The 15,162-nt window shown below is 39.7% G+C and overlaps 1 protein-coding gene across 1 annotated transcript in view; it reads left to right on the forward strand.

Moving 5' to 3' along the window:
• The window catches only part of LOC145208042 (uncharacterized), a 2,416-nt gene extending 425 nt beyond the window's left edge, over positions 1 to 1,991 (forward strand). Inside the window, exons 2-3 of the mRNA XM_080078871.1 lie at positions 17 to 1,158; positions 1,917 to 1,991. Coding sequence (XP_079934997.1) covers positions 17 to 1,158; positions 1,917 to 1,991 — 1,217 coding nt within the window. The remainder of the gene's footprint in view (positions 1 to 16; positions 1,159 to 1,916) is intronic.
• Positions 1,992 to 15,162: the final 13,171 nt, after the last annotated feature.

A 15,162-nucleotide genomic window follows, 5' to 3' on the forward strand; every position in this document is an offset into this window, starting at 1 on the left:
TTGGTGGATAACACAGAATACACGGTAAAGAATTCTGAGGAGTTTGTTAAAGCAGTCACAACACAACGGCCACTGGATGAAGACGAAACGTTGGTTTCGTTTGACGTAGTCTCGTTGTTTACCAACGTACCAATTGACCTGGCACTGGAAATCGCTAAGTCAAGACTGCTGGAGGACTACAGCCTTAAGGATAGAACCAAGTGGTCATACGAGGACATTCATCTTGGACTAGAGATTTGTTTGCAGCAGACTTACTGCACATTTAGAGGCCAGTTTTACAAACAAGTGTATGGCACGGCCATGGGCTCTCCAGTGTCGGTGGTGGTTGCCAATATGGTTATGGAGTCGGTGGAAGAACGCGCTCTCCAAACGTTTACCACACCACCACGATTCTGGCAAAGATATGTGGATGACACGTTCTGCATCATCAATATTAGCCAGGTTACAGCGTTTCTAGATCACTTAAACAACGTGCAACAAGGGATCGCATTTACCATGGAATTGCAACGTAACAACCGGCTTCCTTTTCTGGATGTGAAGGTATTACTGGCAACAGACGGGAGACTTTCCACGCAAGTGTACCACAAACCAACGAGCACCAGGCGCTACTTGCATTTCACGTCTCACCATCCTCTGCACCACAAGAGAGCTGTGGTGAAAGCGCTAACAGATCAGGCCCGAAGGTTGACCACAGAACCCGGAATGCTCCAAACCGAATTACGAAGGGTGCACCAGGCCCTGCGGTTAAATGGCTACCCGAACTGGATCCTCAGTGACCGAAAAACCACGGGTGCTCGGAAAAAGGTTCAGTCCAAAGAGCGTGCTTTTGTTACCTTGCCATACATTCCTAGGTTAACAGACATAATACGTCGCATGTTAATCGACTTTGGGATCTCGGTAGGGATTAAACCAGTCAATACCCTACGTCAGATGCTGTCGCACCCCAAAGACCCCATTGATACAAACGCGGCAAGGGGTGTGGTGTACGCGATCCCATGTCAACAGTGCAAGGAGATTTACATTGGCGAAACGGGAAGATCTCTGAATACGCGCCGTAAAGAACATGAAAGGGATGTAGCCAAGAAAGATGCTAAAAAATCGGCATTAGCGCAACATGCTACTGTCCTCGGTCACACCATAAACTTCTCTGCTGCCCAGGTGTTAGCGAGAGAAACCGATTTTCACAAGCGAGGTTTCCTGGAGTCGTGGAACATACATTCTCACACCAACACGATGAACGTTAAAACGGACGTTCTAATGCCGATAACTTATCGGTCGCTTTTGCACCATTGAGCCAGGTGTTATCACACGACCATTGGTGCGCATTGCGTTTTTTCTACCGCCTTTTTGTGTGTGTTTCGCCGCCCTTTTCGCTTTATAATAACTTGTGTTTGCAATGTATGTCATTACCCTGATGAAGGTGTTTCGTATGGGACATCGAAACGTTGGCACAGTAGAATAAAAAACTGCCGGAAGAGCTGAAAATTTTGTTGATACGTTATGCCTGGCAGCAACAGTGTATTCAAACATGGTCATGTCAAGAGGTTTCACGGCTTTGCAGCGAGTTATGTAAATGCCGTTCTGTGCTTGTGTCACGGCAAAACTAACAGATCTTGTTTGTTCTAGGCACGATCTATCCGTATTTTTGTAATAAATTATACTACTGTAATAAATTATAATCGTACAACACAACATGGCATTACAGTACATTTTCACATCACAAGGATATGTTTAAAAACAACCCTCGCTATTATGCCACCCTCGCTACTATGACACTTTCTCTCGGTCCTAAAGGGTGGCATAGTATCGAAGTTTTACTGTAGTTCAAAATAATGTTTTTGTTTATTTTACAAACAAAAAGGCGCGCAAGCGTGTGTGTGGATCTAGCCCAAGTTATGCGTAACCGAAATGCGCAGGATAATAAAAGAAACGAGAGAAAAAGAGGAACTGGACTACCATGTGAGGAGTCAGGAGTGAGGGTTGTGCACTGATCTCTGTAAACACTGGATTGCGCTACTCCGTTGAACGGTTGGGTGATTTTTGAAGCAAATTGAAGCGTAATGGCGGCTGAAAAGGAAGCCCCAAAAATGCATTGCGGGCAATGGGGAGAGAGTGGAAAAATGACGATAATTTTTATTTTAGGCATTTGTGTAGCGATTTTGGCAGATATGATTTGTAGATTAATAGGACGCATGTATTCCAGTGTGTAATAACCAATAAATATGCGTAGATTGACTGTGATGTGTATTAGTGTATGTGTACTGGGAATACATTATTCAGTTAATGTTGAAATAAATCATTATTAAGTGGTAATAAATGTTTTATTGTGCAATATAAGTAGTTTACATGCATTTATTAATATTTAAGACACAAATCCAACAAGAATGGCTATTTTCTTCACACAAGACGATGTGATACTTTATTTAGCATCACCTTGTGCTGATCCAAACTGCTGTTTTTGATTGTCAGCAAAGTCTTGGAGCTAAAATATGGCTGTTTAAAAGTTTTTTTGTAGTAGGTTCAACATTATTTTGCTTCTATGTTACAAACCATAAATCTAGTAAGCTCACAATTAGCTCATTTAATCTACCCTTTTCAGTTTGCAACCAACATGCGTTGAATAATTTTTTTCTAATGTTGTGAATTCTCAAACTACAAACTGTTAACAAAATTCTAATATCTCAAAGAGATACATGTGCATACAAATACATTTAAGACATCATAGCAGTTAGGGTGGACAAGTTTAACTACCTAAATGAGTTGCCTATTTATGTACTATTTCAGTCAGAATCATGAAATATTGTTTTTATTCTACTTAATAAGCAATTTTCTGCAAAAACACACCTGCACACCAGTTATCACCAACACTTAAATTCTTGCTAAACAAGACTGAAGGCAACAAATACACCAGCCAAGTTCATACAGATATCCTGTATATTTTGTTAGATGATCACCATTATAACAGATGGTGCATTCACAAAATAAAAAAACAACAACCTCAAAGTTGTTTAAGTTTAAAATGTGCAGCATATCATGTTACAGGCAGTGTCAGAAATGATTACAAAACATACACAGTGGAAGTAGAACAGTATACACACAAAAAGTATTTAATCTGATTCCAATCCCTCTGTAGTGCATTTGTTGTCGTAAAAGGTTGCATTGTAATCTTGCAGTGTCATAAAGCTTGAGGGTTTGGGAGGAGACTGAAACATTCCAGTGGAATTTTACCAGAGACAATAAAGGTTGCTTATTGGAGAAATATAAACCCTATTATGTCTGAAATGTTTGAAAACAAATTTATCATAAATGTAAAATGGAATTGCAAAATTTCATAATATCACCATGGCAAGATAATAAAGACCCAAACCAAATACACTCAATCAAGAAAAAAAGTCAAATAGTGTTAAAATAAATGAAATATTATTTTAGTTTTTGTGATTTTAATTAAAACACTATTCCACATGTTGGTCAGAATTTCCTGAAGTTTGATAACAGTCAAAAACAGCAGTTTGGATAAGCACAAGGTAATGTCACACAAAGAATTACATCATCTTGTGTGAAGGAAGTAGCCATCTCGTTGGATTCATAACGTAACTTATATCCAGTACACCTACACCAATACACATCATAGTCAATCTACGCATATTTATAGGTTATTACACACTCGAATACATGCGTCCTATTAATCTACAAATCATATCTGCAAAAATCGCTATACAAATGCCTAAAACAAAAAATATCGTCATTTTTCCACTCTCTTCCCATTGCCCCCAATGCATTTTTGGGGCTTCCTTTTCAGCCGCCATTACGCTTCAATTTGCTTCAACCGTGACGGCCAGTAGCGCAATCCAGGGTTTATACTTTATAGAGATCAGTGGGGTTGTGACCAAAAATTGACGCTTGACAGTTGACAGTGACTTGGCACCGCTTGAAGACTATAACTTGACAGAAAGGTACTGCCCTGTTAATGTAATTTGTAAACATTGTAAGTACTCGATGTTTGATTTATCTTGATTTTACTACCTATGCAAAAGATTTTGCGAAAGTTTTGCAGTGTAGTTGCTTTGCTGAACAGTGCAGAAAATGCCAACAGCAGAAATCTTCTGTCTTTTTCCGTCGTGTGTTATACTGCATTATGGTAGAAGCCCATTATTGTTTTTACGTTTGACACTGTATTAGATTTCTATGATGATAATTAAGTGTTCTTAAATAGGACGAGACTTGCCACTTGGATGAGACTTGACACGGTTGACACTACGTCATAACTGTAACTTGTCACTGAGGTTGTCAAGCGATTCTTTGGAAAAAGTGTTTTTGATTAATGAGGTGTTTTGTTTGTTTGTGTCTTTTCAAATTTAGCAATTAAAGAGAGAAAAACTCACATGCATGCCTGTGATAGCTGACTGAACTTATAAAAGCAGTTTTGCAGTTAGCAACAGATATAAATATCAGAAGAATATATTTTTTACCCCACGTCATGTTTTCGAGCAATGGGCAATATATGGTCATTGTGGTTTTGGGCATTATAGTGGCATACAAAAAAATACATATCACACACAACAGAAAACAGTACGCAATTGAAAATTTGTTGATTTCTGGAAGTTTCTGCATCGACACAACAATACACAAGTTACAGCACATATACGGGATTGTTCGCATTAGGCATTAAAACGTTTAAGCTTATACGTCCAAAAACAAACAACATTCACTTTACACCACACCAATTATCGAATTTCATTATCGCATTTCGAGCGTAACGTTTTGTTTTTGGAGATGGATTGTCTCCAGTCATCAGACACCTGAATCGCTGAAATTCTGTGTCTATCAGTATGGTGAATTTGAATGTTCCTTTGCTCTTGGCCACAATAGCGGTTGAAAGTCACGTCGCTTCTGAAACAACAAAATAGCAAGCAGTGTACCGAAATAACAAGGATGTAGCGGCCTCCCTCACTACCGTTATCGTGTGCTTTCATACTACAACGAACCAGACAGATTGCCTTGTTTCTCTGACTCTCGTCTTATGCGGCGTATTCGCAAATTGTGTTATTCTATTACGATGCATCGTACATGTACCTCGAATAAACACCTCGCTACATTTGGTGACCCCAAGCGTGCAAAAACGTTATTCTTGCATTATGACAGAAGCCACAAACTCAGAGAATGCTGTAGCAGTAAAGTTACCTACGTTTTGGACAGCTCAGCCACGAGTGTGTTTTAATATGTAACATTTGAACATAATAATAGCGGTAGAGCAGCACATTTATTGCCTGAGAATCGAATTCATTATTATCTTTTATAATTGGGCAGGCAATAAATTTCGCAATTGAAGCGGTAGTCTTGGCTGACTATATTCAACAAAATTGTACAAGAAATGAATATGTTTGACAAAGTAGAACATGTAATCAAGTTGTGATTTAATGTAGGTATGCCCCCAAGCTAGCGGATGTTCAGACTAAACCTTTAAAATTGAGATGGTACTCAGGAGTATATTGATGTCAGTAATCATTCGCATAGCCATAAAGTATAACAGTATTCGTTCCTCGTGGGAAAGTGATAAAAGGTATGTACGTGTATAGAGATAATTCGTTCATTGGAAAGACCGCCCACTTGGCGTAGTAATGTAATAAAACCGCCTCATTGGCGTATCATGCATGAATAAGAAGAACAATAAACGCCTTGTTGGCGCAACATGCGATGTAATAGCACGGTGGCATAAACAATATACTCCTATGGCTAGGCTATTGGACAGCACCTACACGATTTGGTTGTTTTTATGGTTAAATTACGTGTTTCTTAAAGTCGAGCGCATAGGTCTACCGTGTGAAAGACCGGTACAAAATTCTTTGTGTGCATATGACTTAACATGAGTTGTAAAAAGATTTACTTTCGTTAAACAAAAATGCATATCCTACAAATAACAAATCAGCCAAGAATAGCACTTCAATATTTGCTCACCTCGTTTAAGAAATGACATATCGTACTGTGGTGAACCGATCGTACGATTAACTAGAAACATGATCCGAATGGTGAGAAACGAAAATACTCGACGTTGATGGCAACATATAAAATACAGTTTTCTGCAAAAAGTAAAATGTCTGTAGCTTCACAGTTTAAAGATTCAGTCCAGAAATTTGTAATTCTATTTGTTTCTTGTAGTAAACTGTGCTGACATCACTCGAGCTTTTCTAAAGTTATCACTCGTTAAACAGCAACATTTTGTAAGTTCTCCTCACTCGAGCGACACCAAATTTTATAGTGATCGGTTTTATGTTAATGTTAGCTGATGAGTCTCAAGGTTACAACCGCGTCACAACAAATTAAAGATGTATACCACCATCCTTAACCTCCTGAGCTTGTCAGGACAAAGTCCTGGAAACTCCACACAGGTGTCTTGTACTTCGGTTCGTTTGTTTATTGCTCCTGAAAGGCACAAGAAGGCAAACAGAAAGAACAGAGAAGAGAGCGAAATGTACCAGTGCGGTTTTTTAAGTACCCCGAATAAAGGCGTTAAATCGTAGACTACACATGTGCTCTTGTCATTGGCCCTTGCACGATTCCCACACAAAGCAGCGTCCAATCGAGACAAAGATACGGCAAAAGCTCGCAAATCTCAGATCACAAAGTCGCATCTACATCCTAATTAACTGGGACAGGAAATATTACAAAGTCCGAACATGATTTGTCAATACAGTGGGATTTGGTCGCTACATATTCTAGCTTCCTCGCAAGCTTTGAGCTAGCGAGTCAAAACGAGCTATTTTGGTAAACAATTATTGCAAAGTTTGCACAAATTATGTCGCAATCGCTACAGAACTACAGCAAAATTGCAAAATCATATGCTGTACTTTGAAAATAAGTTAAACAATATTATTAAAGTGCAAGATAGGATATTGCATTACACAGAGAACTTTGCATTGGAACCTCCTAAATGACTTCTAGAACATCTGAGTCATTGTAACTTTAGTTACAAGTCCAAGGCAAGCTTGATTGGCGTCCCAACTTTCCATACAATGTTTTCTTGAACATCTAAATAGTTACAACTTTAGATACAGGTCCATGAGAAGCTCAATTGGCGTCCCATCTTTCCATGCAATGTTTACAAACTGCATTAACAGGCTAAATCTAAAAAACAAACAAATCCAACAAGTGATTTTTAAAGGATCGCTTGACAGCCTCAGTGTCAATGGAGTGTCCACCGTGTCAAGCCTCATCCGATAAAGCAGTGTCAAGTCAGTGTAAAGTTAGTGTCAACTGTCAATTTTTGGTCACAACCCCTGTTGCATGTGAGACACACGAAAGACTCGCTCTCAGGAAAAGCACTTTTCAGCGGGGTGGCCGGTGTGGTGTCGTATATTGCAGTTCAAATAAGCGCACATATGTTGACAAAGTCACTTTATTGCGTATCGTATGTCCCTTTTGCGACTGCATAGTTTTTTTTTATGTCAGGTGTTTTGCAGCGTCACCGGACAAACCCTACAGTTCCGCACACGAATTTCCTCCTTTTTCTGGCAACAGTGCAATTGACCACCTTCTATTTTTTAAATGTTAAACTTTCAGGTGTGTAAAAACATGAATTTCTTAAAACGAGGGATTGAACTAACTAACCAGGGGCTAAGCAGATTGAGCGAGGGCATATCGGGCTTGTAGTTTAGATCAGTGCTTCCCAACCTTTTCCAGCTCGCGGCCCACTTCCAAAAAAATGTTTGGGGGGCGGACCACCGTTTAATATTGCGACAAAACCACAATGGAAAAAGGGGCCATGGCCCCCCCAAATTTTTTTGAAATTGTACCCTTCAAAAATAAATGTGCTATATCGATTTTTTAATTGTTTGTTTATGACTGAATAACCGAGAGAATGTTAACTAAATTGCCAAACAATGGGTTTTATCAAACAACAATGATCATTTACACATTGGCTTTGGCATTAATGAGTGTAAGAGTGACTTGTATTTAGTTGCCTTTGGTGATAGTGCATCAATCACGTGTTCAGTCTCCCGGAATTAATCATCCACAACATGTTTATTTCTCGTGATTGTTTTTTTGTAATTTTGTCGAACCCTTTAACCCTAAGCTAATCAAGCGCAATGACTTTGGTTCATAAAGTAGATTGTTTTCAAATTCCCGCATGTCTAGTTTCATTAACCCAAGTTAATCAAGCGCAATGACTTTGGTTCATCGAGTTCATTGTTTACTCCCTTGGGTCAAATTTGTTTTCCCTGAGTTTCTTTAACCGTTGTTTACTCAAGCGCTGGCCCTATAAATACCACGCCACAAACTCTGAAATTCATTCTAGTTCTAACCGTTAAAATTCTGGTTAAAGTGCGAATACAATATTCTGTCTTTATTCGCCAACGTATGCGTCGATCGTGAACTTGATGTCCGCTGAAATCGTGTAAGTAAGTTATCTGTGTTCGTCTGTTTGTTATGTTGCTTGTAATAAAACTCGTGAAGTAGATACTTAAGTTTGTGCTATAGCAGTTATTAAACCAGGAGTTAGCTTTGCATTCGCTGCAAAAGTGGTGACCCTTTTGGTGATAATAACGAACACGCAACTCTTAACCTTCTGAAAAAGTAACTGCGCATAGCCAAATTAAAATTAACTCTAATCCTAACTAGCTTAATGCATGTTCACTAACCATTATCTTTTAACTTACTTTTACCATGTTTCATAAGGTTTCCGGCATTTTGCCAAAATTTATGAAATTTGCAGGTAAACAAAAAGGTTCAGAACCCTCCGAACAGTTATTAGTAACGCCTGGCGAATTTGTTTCACCGAGTAAGACACGTAAGCTAAGTTTTTCAGCCCCTTCCTTTTATGAAGGCGATAATTACGGCGAATCGCCAGATGACATTTTTAAATTTACTGGTTTTTCTGATCCATTAGGTGTAACGACTCATTGTTCGGTAACTTTTGCGCAGTCGCCTGATCGAGCCTATTCCTATACAACAGCTTCGAGTGGGAGCGATTCTTATTGTTCTCCTAAACCAGGTCCAAGTCGTTCTGCGGAACCCGCTGTTGTTTCCAGCTTTGAGCAGACGTATTCGCACGTTGGACCTGTTTATTCTAGCACGCCTCGCTGTGCCACGCTTCCAATACGCGATTGGTCCAGAGGTGTTGAGCATGTTGTTTCCGTGCGCAATAAGATCGTGTTGCCGCCGGTGTGGCAGGATTCGATTAAGTTGTGGTTGGCTAGTGTCGACATTATTTTTCAGAACAATAATATAACGACTGATGTCGATAAGTTTAATCTTATGATAACGGCTCTTAATCAGGAACAGGCGCAACGTGTTGGACATATAATTCTGGGTAAGGCTGGTCCGCATTCTTATGATCGTTTGAAGCGAGCGCTTTTAAAAGCCTACGACAGTAATCCGATCACTGAGGTGCATGAATTGTTTCATGAGCTGTCGCTCGATGATAGAAAACCCAGCGCAATGTTAAATCGCATGAAGATTTTGTTGGGTAATCATGAGGAAATAAGCGCGGATGCAGAGAAGTGGTTAAAGAAACTTTTTTATGATAGATTGCCGGCGCATATTCGCATGATTTTGGCGCCCGATTATGGTTGGTCTGTTGACGAGTTGGCGCAAAAGGCTGATTTCATCATGTTGATTGGGGAGCCGAGTAAGTTTCAGGTTGAAAAACCTTCTAAAACGACTGTAGAGGTTTCTGGTTCGCACGATCGTTTTACTATGCACGCAGATGTTAATTAACGATGCTATGGAACGTCGTCTTCGCGCTGTGACAGAGGAATTAAACGCGATTAAGTCTGCTCAAAAGGTTGTTCCAGTCAATGCACGGTATCAGGGTCCGAGAAGGCAAAATGGCGGAAATTTTAGGTCAAGTAATTTCAATAGGCGCTATGACAATTATCGACCTCCTTTTCGCCGCGATTTTAATTCGGGACCACGCCCAGGGCAGCCTTCTTTCCAAGGCGTACAGGCTAATCGATTTTTTACGGCTCGACCGTCAGACCTGTTCTAACGCTTTCCTTTGCGTGTTCCCCTTTTTCTCACGCAAGCGTCAAACAATGTGGCTTAAGTAAAACGCGGACACCAAGTGAATGACAATTCGTTTTAATTGTTTGGTCAATCCGGTTTTTCTGCGAATGAAAATGAAAACGTATAAAGCATAAATCGCACTCGAAACACAACAAGTAAACATACCGACTGTTTGGCCACAGGGGGTTTTGGCATTGAAAGATGCTTTAAAGGCCGAATAAATCCTGCACAACAATTAAACATTTCCAGATTTAGAACAAAACACACATTAGAGGACAAAGCCAAACTTACCATGCAAATGATTTACGAACGCAGCTTAAACAAATTCAGCAATTTATCTATACTTTCTAGCTGCTAAATAAAAGTATCAGTGTTTAGAATTTAGATTGACTGGCTTTAATTCAAATTATACCTGTCAGCAGTTCACAAACGTACACCACGAGGCAAGTTACAAAATGATTACAACATACAGTAGACAGGCAATTGACGTCACGCAATGGAACATTAATTGTTACGCAATGAAACACCAACTGTTACGTCATAGGAAGATTGTTATCAATTTGCTGGACAAAGTTATATTCACAGCAGTTGACAAAAACGACGTAACACCTGTGTTACTATCATAGCAGTTATGGCTCTCAAGCTTACAAATGTGAAAAGCCTTGCTCATATGATCAGCAAAAAAACGGAGTGCCTCGCATTAAAGGTGAGCAATGTTGAGGGCGAAGTATATTCGAGAACTTTCACCGTTTTTGATAAAAATCATAAGTTGCCCTTTCTTGTAGATACTGGAAGCGCTGTTAGTCTTGTACCTCGTAGGTTAGCTCGTGAGTTTTGTCCTAGTGTTCCAGTAAAAATGAAATGCGCTTTGGGCAATGAATTTCAGTCTTATGGTGAAGTTGAGTTGTTTGTAAATTTTAGTGTTGGTCGTTTTAAGTGGAAGTTTCTCGTTTGTGATGTAGATTCTTGTATATTAGGTGCTGATTTCTTGAACAATTTTAAGTTGTTGGTTGATGTTAACCGCAAGCGTTTGTTGCGCAATGTTGTGACAGAGGAAAGGCTCAAAGGTCCGAGTCAAGGGCAAAAGCCCGTTAGCTCTATTGATAAGTCGGTCGATGCCAAAAGGCAGGAAGGTAACGTTCCAGAAATGTCTGCGCACATCGACGAAAGATTGTAAATCTGGTCGCTTTTCCACTAGAGTGTGGTACAGAGTCGAGTGTTGATCGATTTCAGCGAGTTTTGTAGCAGTTTCCTGAGTTGACGCAACCGCTATCCGCTAATAAGCCTGTTAAGCATAACGTTGTGCATCATATAGTAACTTCAGGCAGGCCCGTGTCTTGTAAGCCTAGAAGGTTGTCGCCAGAAACTTTGAAACTTGCTAGGGAACACTTTGCTAAACTTGAGGAGCAAGGTATTGTTCGGCCGTCCAATAGTCCGTGGAGTTCACCTCTACATGTAGTGCCTAAACGTGATAAAACTTTGCGCTATGTCGGCGATTACAGAAATTTAAACCTATTAACTGAGAATGATTCATATCCGCTTCCATATTTGCGTCATTTCACCAATAATTTGCATGGGAAAACGATTTTTAGCTCTATCGATTTGTTGAGCGCTTATTATCAGGTGCCAGTTCACCCTGATTCGGTTCCTAAAACCGCTATCACTACACCGTTTGGATCTTTTGAGTTTTTGCGTCTCAGTTTTGGTTTAAAGTGCGCAAGTCGTGGATTTAAAGAATTTTGTTTCTCTTATGTGGACGATCGTTTGGTTGCTAGTGTTGACGCTGAGGAGCATGAAATGCATTTAAAAATGTTGTTTCAAAGGTTATCTGATTATGGAATTGTAATTAATGAAAGGAAAACGCATTTGGGTAAAAATGAGAATGATTTTTTGGGTCATAACGTTACCCAGGAAGGTCTTAAACCTCTTAAGAGCAGAGTGGAAGTTATTAGGAATTTCCCTCGACCGGAGACTGTAACACAGTTGCGTTCTTTTCTGGGAGTTTTTAATTTTTACCGTCGGTTTATTGCTCATGTGTCTGACACTCTTCGTCATCTTAATGTAATGCTTAGCAACGAACCTAAGAATTGTAAAAGGACGCTTGAATGGAGTCCTGAAGCTATTAAAGCTTTTGAGGATATTAAAACGAAGTTTAGTGATCAAGTTTTGTTGCACTATCCTCTGATAAATGGTCGCTTTTCATTGGTTTGTGATGCTAGTAATTATGCTGTGGGCGCATCTGTTAATTAGTACAATAAAGGTGTTTGGGAACCTATAGCATTTTTCTCTAAGGTCTTGAATAATGCTCAAAAGAATTACACTAGTTTTGACAGGGAATTGTTGGCGATTTATTTGTCTATTAAGCATTTCAAAGATATCTTGCAAGGAAGGAATTTTAATGTGGTGAGTGATCACATGCCTTTGGTTATAGCTTTTCGTTCAAGGTCTAATAATTTTACGCCACGACAGCAGCGTCATATGGACTATATTGCTCAATACACAAGTAATTTAGACTTTCTAAGTGGTTTTCAAAACGTGGTAGCTGATTGTCTTTCCCGAATTGAGGTAAATGCTGTTTCTTTGGTCGATAATTTGTTGTCGTTAAACGATCTAGCGCAGGAACAGCAGGCGACCGAATTTCGCAGTCATTTGGATGATTTGTATTGTTCTTTGGAACTTGCGGAAAGGTCAGTTCCTAATAGTGAACTTAAGTTGATTGGTGATATTTCCACTGGCACTTTCAGACCTATTGTTCCGTTTTCATTAAAAAGGCGCGCGTTTGATACTTTGCATGGTTTGTCGCATCCTGGAATGAAGGCGACTCAACGTTTAATATCTAGCCGCTTTGTCTGGCACGGCATGAAACGTGACATTAATGATTGGTGTCAAACTTGCTTGGAATGTCAGCGTTGTAAGGTAAGAAGGCATATTCGAGCACCCTTGGGTAAATACGTTGAACCTACTGCTAGGTTTCAGCACGTTAATCTTGATATAGTTGGTCCGCTTCCTGTATGCGATGGCTATTCTTATCTATTGACCGTTTGTTGCCGGTTTTCACGCTGGTTTGAGGCCATTCCGCTGCCAAATATCTCAGCTGCTACTTGTACAAATGCATTTTTGTTACATTGGATAGCTAGATTTGGAGCGCCACTCTATGTTTCAAGTGATAGAGGAACCCAATTCACCTCTGAACTATTTAATGATTTTTGTGTTCAGTTTGGTATAAAATTGCAGCAGACCACCGCTTATCGGCCGGAAAGTAATGGTTTTATTAAAGTCCAACATAAATATTTGAAGTCTGCTCTTAAAGCTCGTAGTCATCCTAACAATTGGCATGGTAATTTGGGACTTGTTCTTTTGGGTTTACGAAGTGTTTATAAGCCTGACATTGACGCTTGTTCCGCTGAAATGGTGTATGGTCAGACTTTACGTTTACCTGAAGAGTTTTTTGAAGAAATTGTGCCGGATGTTCCTATATCTGATTATTCGAAACAGTTGACCACGTTTATGTCTCATTTGAACTTTGCCAAACGGAAAACTCAGAGACAGGATAGTGTTTACATTGATCCTGCTTTGGCTAGCTGCACGCATGTCTTTGTGCGAGTTCATGCTCAAAAGGGGACATTGTATCCAGCCTATGACGGTCCTTATAAGGTATTAGATAAACAGCCCAAGTTTTTCACTTTAGCCATGAACGGGCGTAGAAACACAGTAACTGTTAATCGATTAAAAGTAGCTAATTTACCACAGTTACAAGACATAACTGACACACCAACACTTAACACTGGTACACCTGACTATAATCTTACACATATGTTGACAGGTCACACAAAAGACGCCACGACACCACCTGACACACCAGACACTTCACCAATCAGAACACCTATCGCTACAACACAAGACACACATATTTCTAGACGGGGAAGAGTGATAAGAAAACCTCTCCGATTCCGGGATTAGGTATATTACCAATAAAATGGCAAATTTAATGATTGTTTTTACAACCTTAATAACGGTTTATTTCATTAACGACGTTTCTTGTGGGTTACATCCATTTAGGCTTTGTCACGAAGGATTGTACAAGGGCGAGTATGCTATACCACAACCGACCATTTGTAGGAAGGAACATGTTCCAAGCTTTCGTAAATGCCCTGGTCTTGTTTACAATCCGACAACAGATTTCATAAAAATAGAAGTATACATTTTTCACTTGTCAAATTTTTCAGTCAACATATGAGTCACATTTTTACTTCTTTGGGGGCAAGTTTCATACTAAGAAATCTATGGCAATAGAACCACCGTCTGTTGGTGCGTGTGAGGATTGGCAAAGAAATAAAATTGCACCTTTGATAGGGAACTTAAAGCAAACCTCTGATAATATTTGGTCTTCCTCAAATGATTTAAAGGTAACTTATAAATGGCCAACGTCTTCTAAGGGAACTATTCATAATGGAGTTTTAACTAAGCCCACTGTTCTGTATGATCCAATTTCTAAAAGTATGAAAGGGGCTTGGGGCATAACGGCTAAATGTAATATCCGTCGTGGAAGTTGTAAGGTTAGCACACGTATGTTTACTTGGAAGGTACCGGCTAAGATCGATTGTCCTTTCGTCACTCCACTTGGTACCCACGAACTAATAATGCACTACAGACCAGATAATAAAATTTACCGTTTGGAAATCGAAGATTTGGGGCTTAGTATTCACCACCAAACGCTTTGTTCTAAATCTACACGCTCGTGTTATGGTCAAAACGCCATCTGCACTGGAGGTATGATAATCGTACCTACAACGTGCAATGCATCTTTTAAATTGCCACTTTTAGTTCCAAGGGCAAACTTTTCACGTTCTGGAGGTAGGCGAGACATTGTAGGTCTCTATATAAACGAAGCGATGGACACCGTGTCGAATTCTATTGACGATTTGACAGCCAACGTACACTTTCTCGAATGTCAGACCCAGTCACTTTTATCAACCATTTATTCCTTATTGGCCCGACAATATCCAGGTGAAATATTGAGCAAGCTACTCGGAGGAAGGCGAGCTGCGATCACCGTTGGAGACCTCGTTACTGAGATCTCTTGTGAACTCGTCAACGGCTCTATAGTAGAAGATTTACGATACTAAAACTTGTTTGCTACACGTCCATTAATTAAATACA

The sequence above is a fragment of the Phallusia mammillata genome, chromosome 1, assembly GCF_965637545.1.
Source record: "Phallusia mammillata chromosome 1, kaPhaMamm4.hap1.1, whole genome shotgun sequence".
In the NCBI taxonomy this organism is placed as follows: Eukaryota; Metazoa; Chordata; class Ascidiacea; order Phlebobranchia; family Ascidiidae; genus Phallusia; species Phallusia mammillata.